The sequence below is a fragment of the Capsicum annuum genome, chromosome 3 (assembly GCF_002878395.1).
Source record: "Capsicum annuum cultivar UCD-10X-F1 chromosome 3, UCD10Xv1.1, whole genome shotgun sequence".
In the NCBI taxonomy this organism is placed as follows: Eukaryota; Viridiplantae; Streptophyta; class Magnoliopsida; order Solanales; family Solanaceae; genus Capsicum; species Capsicum annuum.
The window spans coordinates 16480843-16493098 of record NC_061113.1 but is presented as its reverse complement, the minus strand read 5'-3'; the positions used below and the strand labels follow the sequence as shown (position 1 = coordinate 16493098).

At 33.5% G+C, this 12256-nt stretch overlaps 1 protein-coding gene across 6 annotated transcripts; it reads left to right on the top strand.

Annotated features, from left to right (window-relative positions):
* Positions 1-1868: 1868 nt before the first annotated feature.
* Positions 1869-8935, top strand: LOC107864616 (CWF19-like protein 2). Of its 6 annotated transcripts, none has more exons than XM_016711037.2 (12): positions 1909-2062; positions 2432-2519; positions 3088-3160; positions 3544-3937; positions 4039-4190; positions 4670-4870; positions 4935-5102; positions 5600-5980; positions 6421-6500; positions 6628-6991; positions 7342-7554; positions 8366-8935. In XM_016711037.2, exons 3-12 carry the CDS (start codon positions 3110-3112, stop codon positions 8690-8692), a joined length of 2331 nt encoding a protein of 776 aa, XP_016566523.2. In that variant the 5' UTR covers positions 1909-2062; positions 2432-2519; positions 3088-3109; the 3' UTR covers positions 8693-8935. The 6 variants fall into 6 exon arrangements, with proteins under 6 accessions (XP_016566519.2, XP_016566521.2, XP_016566523.2 ...); XM_016711032.2 differs by having other exon boundaries at positions 3058-3160; XM_016711038.2 differs by having other exon boundaries at positions 1912-2062; positions 2412-2519.
* The last annotated feature ends 3321 nt before the right edge of the window (positions 8936-12256 follow it).

Here is a 12256-nt window from a genome sequence, read left to right as displayed (position 1 = left end):
AATTATTTTTTTAAAAACTTTAGAATCACTGTGGATTTCCACGTTAAAAGGGACAAGGTATTTGTCGCATGATCACAATCCTTCGCCTTTGGGTTAAGTGTGACACAAAGGGCTCGTTTCATAGAGTGTATTGGAAAGTTAATTTAATGCATGAATTAGTTTAATATGTACTATTACTATTTTATTTGATATACCTTTTCACCCTATATACATTCTATTGTGTATTGAAGTATGTATTACTAGTACCTCGAAATCCATAGTATTAGCAATGCAATAGATCCAATGCATACATTAACATAATTAAAAACAATATTATCCCTCAAAAAAAATTTACATCTTTTCCAACATATATATATGGAGGATATTTTTGTAAATAATTTTTTTATTTTTAAAAATTATTTAATTCATATTATTTTTAATACATCAAATCAAACACTGCATAAGAAAAATACAGACATACCTAATCAAGCATAGCTAATAGAGTTAATACATAAAAATGACTTTAAACTTGACATCAAATTATAACTTTGACCTTAAATTTTGACAGTGCACAAATATAACCTTTAACTATTCAAAACTGCATAAATATGACCTCCATTCCTACGTGGCAAAATGCGTGTTCAACACGCAAAATTGGACGCATCCAGCTTAAAATCTAAGAGCATAATACATAAATATGACCTTAAACTTTAACAATGAACAAATATAACCTTTAACTATTCAAAACTGCACAAATATGACCTTTAGATGACTCTTAACTATTATTTTTTTATTATTTTCGGCTCAAAAATGAAAATGACATCTAATTCTTTTGTCATCGCAAAAAAAGAACAATATTGAAAATTTATTAATTAGGCGGGTCAGTCTCATACGAAAAAATCGAGCGGGTATGTATATATATTATAAAGCAGAGGACAAATTTAAATTATATAATATATCTAAATATTATTTATTTAAATATTAAATTAAAGATGAAACTATACTAATAATAAAAAAATTTATAGTTTTAATAAAACGTTATTAAACTAATGTTATTAAGGATAGTAATAGTAGTATATTAAATTAACGTAATTAAAATATTATTAAATTAACGTTATTTAATTAACGAGGGGAGGACCTACGTGGTTGCCATGGGGTTCACCCGAACCCCCTTGGTAAAAAAATTACGTTGTATATATATAAGATAGAAAAGTGTATATTTATGTACGTATATTAATGTTGAACCACATGAAACAAGGCACTTAGATAGCCCAATGATGTTATTTGCTCTTCTTGGGCGCTTCCTTCAGCCTACTGTGCGGGTTCGATTTCTGCTAGTGGTTGTTTTTTTTTTTTAATTAAAAAAAAAGTTAAGTGTTGCTGCTATAGAAATAAATAAAATAATAATAATAATAATTTTTTAAAATTAAAAAAAAGTTAGGTGCTGCTACTATAGAAATATATAAAATAATAATAATAATAATAATAATTAAAAAAAAAAAGCGACGTCGTTTTAACACAAAAAATAAAACTTTGGCAGTGCACAAATATGACCTCTCTCCAAGTCAGCCCTTTTAACGACGTGACACCGTGTGATTGGATTACCTTTACACGTAGGCGCGAGTGAGACTCACGCATGGGGTTGCAAAATCAGAGGTCATATTTGTTTAGGTTTTCAAATAGTTAAAGGTCCTATTTGTGCACTATCAAAGTTTAAGGTCAAAGTTATAATTTGGTGTCAAATTTAGGATTATTTTTATGTATTAACTCATAGCTAACACAAGTATAACTAATACGTGCATTACTAACATACACTATATTTTACATTATTTTTATACACGACCCCAAATGGTGAAGTAGTCTCACCAACGTAGTGTGACCCGTGTTGGTAGCAAGGGCCAATTTAGTGGGCTGAAAGAGAAGCCCATCCAAGTACAATCTGAACCAAGTAAGTCGGTGCAAAATCTTGCATTAGGCCCAACAAAATCAATCCCAATTAATCGCCGATTTGTCCTTCGCCGCAGTCAATTGAATCGCCGCCGTGATCTCCGCCGTCCGCAACCTATTTCCGCCGAATTCACCCGTAAGTTCCCGCCATACATTGATTCATATAGCTATTTTTTTATTTTCATTTAAATAACCTTAATCCCTATTTTTCAAAATTATAATGAAATGTTAGAAATTAATTAAGTTTACTTAGTAATTGGAATTAGATTGTATTGCTTTATTTTTGTTAATCCTCAAATAAATATAAAATTATCAGTATATGCATTGTTCTATTTTGTGAATTTTCCGTTCTTGTAATGGTAAGTTATATATCTCAAGTAATTTGCCTAAATTATGATATTCCCTTCTTATAGCTGAAACTAAATTAAAATACAATATATGAGAATTTGAACAACTATTTGAGTTCAGTGTGCTAATAATTATAGCTGATGACTATGGTTGGCAGTAAAGTTCAATTTTTTTGATAACCGTGGTGTTCGGCCAGCTTGTGCGCTGCGGCGCTGCCTCGACTAATTCCAACCATCACGTACCAGGTAACTTTTTCACCAAGACTTTAAAAAAGGGGAGCCCAGTGCACTAAAGCTCCTGCTATGCGCAGGGTCCGGGGAAGGGCTGGGCCACAAGGGTCTATTATACGCAGTTTTACCTTCCCAGGGCTTGAACCCATGACCTCCTAGTCACATAGAAACAACTTTACGAGTGTTCTTTTGGAAAGAAATCACCTAGTGTTTTTTGTCTCTGCTGGATTTGAACCTGAGACCTCATGGTGCTCAACCTACTTCATTGATTGCTACGACACCCTTGGGTAGTGAAGTCAAATTTAATCAGGATAGTGTAGATTATAATCATTTATTAGGTTCGTGTCATGGGTTCGTACCAGGCCATGCTGCTGAAAGAAAGCCTGATATTTAAGTAAAGAAGGGTAGATAGGCGGGTCTATTATCCATCAAGCTTCAAACCATTTGCCATTGGCCCGCAGGGATTTCTTGATTATTAAAAATTATGTGATAATCTTTTGTTGTTGCAATCACACAGCTACTCTAATTTGCTATGTTTGATCTTGATTCCCAGGATAGCGTTTGAAAAGGTTAATTTCTACAGGACTTGGTGTTAAGAGACAACCATGAGTATACTTTCAGGATTGAAGTTCATACCACGTGAACACGTAGAAAAGGTAAAGCTTACTAACACTCTCATCACACAGTAGAAATCCATCTGTGGCAAGTAGCACGAGTCCGTAATGGTGTTAAGATAAACTTTGTTCTTTTGTGTGATTGTTGTGAATGTTTTCTTGAAATTTGTGGAAAAAATTTCTAACACCAATACAGTACATAAACTTTGTGAAGATATCCATTGTGATGAAGTAGCATGAGTCTGTATTGGTGTTAAGATAAACTTTGTTCTTTTGTGTGATTGTTGCGAATGGTTTCTTGAAATTTGTGGAAAAACTTCTTTTCTTTTAAGGTGGATAAAAATTTAACCTTTATCTTTTTGGGTTCTTTAGTTGTGTATGAGAAAGTCCTACGCCTCTGATGCTCGTGGCCTATTTGGTTTTAGGAAAAGGATGAAAGCTTGGATGATTCTCGAAAACAAAGGAGAAAATCTGGTCATAAGAAGGAAAGGGAGAGAAAGAAAAAGATAAAATCTCGTTCCACTAGTTCAGACGATGAAGACCTTGATAAAATAAGAGCGAGATCAAAGAAAAAGAAGTGGTATGCCTCAGATGAGGATTTGTCCTCGTATTCAGATGAAAGTGGGAGTGAGGATGCTTCTGATTATGAGAGGAAAAGCAGTAGTAGGAAGAGAAGTAAGAAGAGAAGAAATAAGGATGGAAAAAGTAAAGAAAGAAGTCGAAGTTCTTCACCTGAGTCTGAAAGTGAGAAAATGAAGAAAAATAAGAAAGACAGACAAAGTCATAGCAAGGGTGATGAACTGCCAGATAACTTGCTTGGTAAGTAAAGATCAAATTATTCTCCACTTTATTGCTCATCGTCCCATCTCCAAAAGTAACTAAACCGAGTAATTTGTTTGGTCACTTTTGTGGAATTTTAGATAATGGCTTTGATGGATCTGAGTCACGTAATGATCATGAACTTGTGAGAAGAGAAATGGGGTTGGATTGGATGTTGCGGCCAAAAGACAATGTGGATAAGATTCCTGAATCAGTTTCTAACTGTTCTGCTGAGGAGACTCCAGCTGAAGAGGTATATTTCTGGTTGATTTCTTAGTCTTGTGCGACTTTGGATGCTCGTCTCTTTCCATTTTATCATTTTTTTTTATTGTGGAACAATATTGTGGGCATGCTTGTCAAACCTTATGCCTTTTGTTTTTTATATTTAATTTGCTTTAATCAGTTTGTTCATGTTAACAATGCAAAAGCTAGCTAGTTGACGACATATATTGTTCACGTTGAAAAAGCCATCATGCTATAATTTGCTTTTCATCCAATCTTTTGGGATTCTTCCATTTGTTTGTTAATTAAGTAATGTCTTTATTCCAATGTATCAAATGATTTATTTTGAATGCATAGTGACTGAACCTCCTGAATCTTTATTATACCTAGTGCTGATACTCATGTTCAATTGACTGAAGGGATATGAAGTAGTAAGGGTACTTCTCACACTGCTTGATATTGTCATGTACTTACTGAACCAGATTGGCACCTGTATGTTTCTTGTTTTAGGTGACAAAAGTAAATCCCAGAGAACTGAACCCATATCTGAAGGATGGTGGAAGCGGTTATCCTGATGATGAAGGCACAAGAAGTGGTGGTAGCCAACTTCTGTCTACTGCTGCTGTTGGCGATGGAGGTGCAAGTTGGAGGCTTAAAGCCTTGAGACGAGCGCAAGAACAAGCAGATCGTGAAGGGCGGAAGCTTGATGAGGTTGGCATTTCAGTGGTTGTCTTGCACGTCTACTGCAGTCACTTTCTAACTATCACATTTACAGGTAGCAGCAGAACGCTGGGGATCACTTAGTCAGCTTGCTATTTCTGTGTCTTCCGGTAAAGCTGCACCAACCCGTGCTCATCTTCATGCTATCAAAGATAGGAGGCAAGGAGTAATGGATGACAAGGAAGCTCTTTCGGATAAAAGAAATCAGACTTATTCTAGAAAGGTAATGTTGGATAAGAGTTGGTGAATTTACTATAGGACGGAATTACTTGCTTTGGTTATTCTTTACAGTGTGTGCTTGCATATTTGTGATTTTAGTGCTTGGGAATAATGACTTTTGAATATCAATTTTTGTTAAATTAATGCTGGCTTTTTTCTTAATAGTGTAGTCTGATATTTTCTCTTGTACTTCCATTACATCTTTTTCTAGATTGTTTTTGTCTTGAGCCAAGGGTCTATTGGAAGCAACCTCTCTACCTCACCTCTGAGGTAGAGGTAAGGTCTGCATACACTCTACCCTCCCTAAACCCCATTTTGCGGGAACACACTGCGTATGATCTTGTTGTTGTGTAGTAGTCTGATATCTAAGAATCTGATCTTGCTTCTTATAAATTCAGAAGGAAGCTGTGCTGTTTGCTTTAGTAAAAAGGAAATGACAATTTGGCTATTTTTAACCTATGCTTTATTGGTGTCAATTGTCTCATAAACATGTGCTTGCAGGAGACATCCCCTGGTCGTTCTAAGATGCGAATGCCCACTAACCTTAAAGATTCTTTATCATGGCGCAAAGAGAAAAATAATACCATATCCAATGCAGATGCAGGGCTTATTGCCACGGCAATTTCTAGTGTAAATAAATTCTCCAATGATGGAAATTTTATGCGTGAATTTATGCTTGAAAAGAGTGGTGATTCTAGCCATGCTCCCGATTCTTCAAATCTGAAGCCAGGAATCTTGGAATTGAAACCAGATTTACCTGTATATGAGAAAACAAGTGAAGATGCAACAAATATCAAACCAGCCTTGACTGCAAATCAATTAGCAGCAAAAGTGATGCAGCTTCGAATGAAAGGGATGCACGATGAAGCAGAAAAACTTCTGGTGAGCAATAAATTCACTCTCTTTTATAGATCATTTAAAACATCATGACGGTTAGTCAAGGCCATGCGTATTTCAAGTGACATCAATGATATTTGATGTTGCAGGCCTTTTGAAACATATCAAGAGTATGTAATGTGTCATCTGTTATATATTGGTCCTAGGTGCCAAATTTTTTGATATCTCCTGGTCTCCTAGATCTAATTTCTAGCTAGTATAATTTTCTGAATTGATTGTTTTAACAGAATGAATATCTTGCTTCCTTCGTCCCTTCAAAAAGCTAGTGACGAAGGAAAAACATCTCCATGCTTGGAGCTTGCGGTTTGTGTAAGCAAGTAAAGTGTGGAGCTTTAATATAAGTCACAATGACACTTAATCTTGAGTTGACTGCTTAGGGTTCAATGGTTGCAATCAACTTACAATTTGTAACTTTCTTTTTCCAGAAAGAGGCGGAGGAGATGAAAATTAAACAAACTGCTAATGATGTGTCGAGTAGACCACGGATTGATGGGAGCACAAGCAGGTGTTTTTTCGATTTGAATGTTCAGTTGGGGCTTGCTTGACTTGGGAAATGGTGTTTTTTTTTTCCATTTTTCTTTGGTTTCGATACCTACAGTGACCAAGTGTACTGGCTTTAATCCTTTGTTTAGATATGTGATGCATGACCTATCTGCTCGGCAAAAGAATAAAATGGAGGATGCCGATGTGCATCTCGCCCAGAAGATAGTGCAAAACAAAAAGTATACTACGTATGGTCAGGCAGATGATGAGTATGATTATGATGGTGGGCCGAGGAAGAAGTCCAGGAAGAAAGGAGGCGGGGAGAATCAGAAATCTCTTGAGACTGCTAATCATGCAAGGCGCATTTTGACTCAGCAGGAGAGATGCCAATTCTGCTTTGAGAATCCAACAAGACCAAAGCACCTGGTGGTTGCCATTGCAAACTTCAGTTACTTATCATTGCCAGTATGGCGGCCGATTGCCCCAGGTCATTGCTGCATCTTGACAATGCAGGTGACTTTCAGCTCTCTGGTCATATTTTTGTTATATTTTTGTGAACTGTACAATTAGCCAATTAAATGATTTTCAGAGAAATAATCTTTAGTGTGGTAGATCTCCATGAGTAGTGTCTTATTAGCAGTGCCGAGCTCCTATTTCATTTGTCTGCCTTTCAGCATTTCAAGAGATCATTTATATCAGAAGTTTCTTAATTTGACTTTAAAAAGGATGATATCATTTATATTACAAAAAAAGTATCTTCTTTTGTGGTAGATTCTTCAGGATGTTATTGCTGCCAAAAATCTTGTTATAGAACAACCTTTGGTGTTTTTCGTCATCCTGACCATTGCTTTCTCTCGGAACAGCATGAATCAGCTACAAGGTCTTTGGATGATAATGTGTGGGAGGAGTTTAGGAACTTCAAGAAATGCCTCATTATGGTGTTTGCAAAGCAAGAGAAGGATCTCGTCTTTCTCGAGACTGTGATGAGTTTGGGCCGGCAGAAGCGGCATTGTTTGGTTGAGTGCATTCCTTTGCCCAAGGATGTTGCAAAGCAAGCACCCTTGTACTTTAAGAAGGTTTGCAAAACCATCTTGTGTTATCCGTTTTATTTTTGTAGCACTGTCTATCAAATCTACTTTGGAACGAGTAGGAATTAAGAAATATGAGGTCACATAGTCTTCCATAAATGTGATATGAAGGGATTTTTGATAAAGCATCTGAAAGGTTACCAGTTGGACTATTTTCAAATATGATTAGGATTTGGTCTAGAACTGTGAAATATGAACTGTCGTTATAGTGGGTAGTGTCTCGTTTCTTGGTCTTCTACTATTAACAAATCATAGGATGTGCTAGAACATGTTAAATGCCCCAGGGATTTGATCTAGTGGTATGAGCATAACAGGTGATGTGTGGGAGAGGTGTGTTTTAAGTGTTCGAACCCCTCTGCTTACATAAGGCTTTTATACAAGTGCAGAAGGGTGGGGGTGCAAGCCTATTATCCACCAAATTTTGAACCTTGAACCTTTTGACCCTCGGGGATTTCTTGGTCATAAAAGGAGGTTATAGGATGTGGCTGGGCGTATTTGGAAACTAATGTTCTTTCAATTGCATCTTTTCTTATGAACTATTGCTTATGTATTGCTCTGAAAGAATACATAGATTTTGTCTTTTGGCTTTTAATAGACCTGTTAGATATTCAGAATTGAGTCACTTAGGATTTGTTTGGCGCAAAAAATAGCTCCAAAAACAAATATAGACATTGTCTTAGAAATACTCAAGGTGGTTCTGGCATGCGTGTTCATACTTGGTTCTTTTCTCTCTCTTTTACTCCTATTTGGTGTTGTGTATATTTGAAGCAATGTTGCTCATAACAAATATCCGCTGTAGGCTATTGATGAAGCCGAAGATGAGTGGAGTCAACACAATGCTAAGAAGCTCATAGATACAAGTGTAAAAGGTTTACGGGCTTCAATCCCTAAGGATTTTCCCTACTTCCATGTTGAATTTGGCTTAAACAAGGGGTTCGTTCATGTAATTGACGATGAAAAACAGTTCAGTAGCAGTTTTGGCCTCAATGTGATAAGAGGGATGCTGAAGTTGCCAGCTGAAGACATGCATCAGCGCCAGAGGCGTGAATCAGTTGACACACAGAGAGAAGCTGTTGCTAGTTTTGCCAGACAGTGGGAGCCTTTTGACTGGACTAAACAGCTTTGATCGACTACCATTAGGCGTGTATGTACCTGTATTCTGAGTGTAAGTTTCGTATATTTAGCTTGAAATACGTTGGCGTAGGTTGTATTTTTATTAAGAAAAAAGCCATTGATGTTATTCATAGTATCACTGCCTACTGTTGCATGATTGTCATATACTTGAATTTGACATTAGAAATGTAGATGATGATCTTTTGGGGTGAAAGCCTCGCGGTAGTTTAAATTTACTTAAAATTTAGAGTGGTAATTTTGTCTCATCGAATTTGAAATGTTTTTTTTCTTTTTCCTTTTACCGTTGCTATCTCTGTTGGAGCATTGTAATGTGTTTATCTAACTCTTACCATCAAGAATCAAGTGTATTTGTCTCTGATTAGTTCCAAGTGGTATGTTAAAAAATTGGCATCCAATGATTTTTTTTAGGGCTCGATTGGGTACAAGGGATAACTAATTTCATGATTAATGCGATGTTTGGTTAGGAGAAAATCACGGGATAACTTATTTCAAGATTAATCTTTGAATAATTAATCTTGCATAATTTGTTTCTCAACCAATCCTTAAAAGTCAAAATAACAAAAGAATTCAAGATAGTTGTTACTTTTGGTAGTTGGCCCAAAGATGTACTTTTGGGTTAAGTCTAAAATTGGTTGGTCTTGATATTTTGTCCTCATCAAAAAAATCTTGTACACATTCATAAGGATTAGTCTTGATTTGTTGACCTTGCTTGATAAATTTTTACCTGTAAGGAAAACGTTCTAATTCTTGCGCATAAAATAGATGTGCAGGTCAGTTCAAGACAATGAACTTGTGCAATTGACCAGAAGTTTTTTCTTATAGGCAAGAGTTAGAACTTAGACATGTTATCCATATTACAAATGGTCTAACTTTTGCTCATAATGTAGATGTTCATGACGTTTCAAGATTAATGAACCTACACAATTGATCAAAAATTTTGTCTTACAAGCAATGTTAGAACTTATTTATCGGTGACAAAAATTCAAGACACACATTTTGGAGATAAAAATTCAAGACATGACATTTGGGCTACAATAGTTTAAGACCAGACACTTTGAGGGATACTAGGCGTAATTTTCTAAGTACTTTTGGTAGATGGGCTTCTAAGATTATTACTTTTGGTAGATGGACTTTTAAGATGTTGTACTTGGGTTAAGTTTCGCAATGGTCCTAAAATGGGTTGGTCTTGATGTTTTGTTATTTATAAAAAAAATCTTATAAAAATAACTTCTATAAAGGGTGATCTTAATTTTTTGATCCTGCTTAATAAATTTTGCAGGTAAGGCAAACACTTTAACTATTGCTCATAAGGCAGACGCTTTAACTTTTGTCCATAAGACAGAGTAACAGACATTCATGACAATGAACTGGCATAATTAACCAGAATTCTTGTCTTATAGATAAAAGTTAGAATTTAGATATGTTGTTCATAAAGTAAAACTTCTCGTCATTTTTAAAACAGTGAACCTACTCAATTGACCAGAAGTTATTTCTTGTAGGAAAAACTTAGAACTTAATGTTGTTGTCTGTCATATAACTTTTGCTAATAAGGCAGATGTCCAAGACATTCTAACATAATGTATTTATTCAATTGACCATAGATTCTGCCTTATAGACAAACTTTAAAACTTATTTGGCGTGAAATTTAAGACCACATACTTTGAGGGATAAAATTTTAAGACCGAATATTTGAAAAGCAAAAATTCAAGATCGGACACTTGAAACACTAGGCGTAATTTCTTGGATGTACTTTTGATTAATGGCCTTTCAAGATACTATGTATTTTTGGTAGATGGACTTTTAAGATGTTGTAATATTGATAGATAGGCTTTTAAGATGTACTTTTTGTAGAGGCATCAAGCATTTATGGAAGTTTGTTTGTTAAAAATGTTGAAGATGAGGGCAAGGAGGAGTATGACTATTTTCGTAAACCAATTCAAATTCTTTTTTCTTTTAGTCGGACCAAAAATATCTTTTTTAAAATTTGAAACTACTTAAAATGTATTTTCCATTCATTTAAATCCAAAAATTCATAATAAACAAAATTATTCCTCATCTAAGAAAAGAAAAAGAAAACAATTAAGGCAAAAATTCACATATAGTCTCATTAGAGTATCTATAACTAACTTCCTAGTTTAAATTTCAATATTTACAATTCATAGACAAAATAAATGACAGTTTTATATATATATATCTATAAAAAAAAAAAAAAGTCCATAACAGCAAAAAGAGATAAAAAAATAAATTAATGTAATAAATGTCCTTAATCTTCTCCAACTTTCCATTTTTTTCTCTGATATAACAGATCAATAAATATGAAATTATACGTTAATCACTCCCTCAAAAGTTGATAATTTTTTTTTTAAAAAAAATTGTGATCTACAGGAGAAAGTTGGTAATTCGTGCATACAAAATTTCTGGTATCTATGATTTACGCAGATTATTTTTTTACTTGAATTTATTTACTGAAATCCTTTTTTGAATCTAATACGCAATAAAAATTGATTCAGTTTCAATATAATGAAAATCGATTTTATTATTGGTTTGAATTAGATTTTCGAAATCAAATGCACAATATAAACTTCACACACTTTCAAATTGTCAATTTTGTAATTACTATTATTTTTGTATACAATAACTTCAATTGTAATTTTGGGTTTCAATTTTCATATTCAATTTTTATTTTCATAATTTTGAAAAAAAAATTCACAGAAGTTGTTAAAAGGTTATAATCCTTGTTTGTTTTAGTTTTTTTTTTTTTTTTTCTAAATCCCATTTGTAATTGCAATTTGTGTGATATATTCATTCATTACTCTATTGCATATTTCATAATATACATATTGACAGTCTTTTAATTATTTTTTTTTATGTATATCTATTAATAGTACATTTGAATTTCTGTATATCTATTAACATAAGTGTATAATTGTATTTGTATATCTGTTTTAAAGGTTACAAAGATTGTTTTTATTATTTGTATATCTGTTGTTTGCATATCTGTATTTTAGTTTACATAAATTTGATATTTGTATATCTGTTGTTTGTATATCTGTATATACATATATGCAAATGAAATATACATATATTCAAATCAAAACTGTCGTTTATTATTTGTATGTATGTTGTTTGTATATTTGTATATACAAATTTGAATGTTGTTTGTAAACGATATTGCAAATGAAATATATATATATATATTCAAATCAAAATTGTTGTTTATTATTTATATATCTGTTGTTTGTATATCTGTATATACAAATTTGAATGTTGTTTGTAAACGAAATATACATGCAAATGAAATATACATATTTGTATATCTGTTGTTTGTATATCTGTATATACATATATGCAAACAAAATAAACATATACATATATGTTTATTATTTGTATATCTGTATATATAAATTTGAATGTATATTACATATATACACTCTAAAATTGTATATATCTACATATACATTATTCTTCAAAAAGTATATGTGCAAGTTAACTGTATATACATATATGTAAATTGTATATACATATATCAAAAATACAAACTGTAATACATACATAC

What these genes read in the sequence shown, in the direction of transcription:
- LOC107864616 (XM_016711033.2), top strand. Translation starts at nt 3,110, where the DNA reads ATGAGTATACTTTCAGGATTGAAGTTCATACCACGTGAACACGTAGAA. An exon ending in ATTGATGGGAGCACAAGCAG is followed by an intron (nt 6,501 to 6,627) that starts GTGTTTTTTCGA and finishes TCCTTTGTTTAG; the next exon opens with ATATGTGATGCATGACCTAT. An exon ending in GCTGCATCTTGACAATGCAG is followed by an intron (nt 6,992 to 7,341) that starts GTGACTTTCAGC and finishes CTCTCGGAACAG; the next exon opens with CATGAATCAGCTACAAGGTC.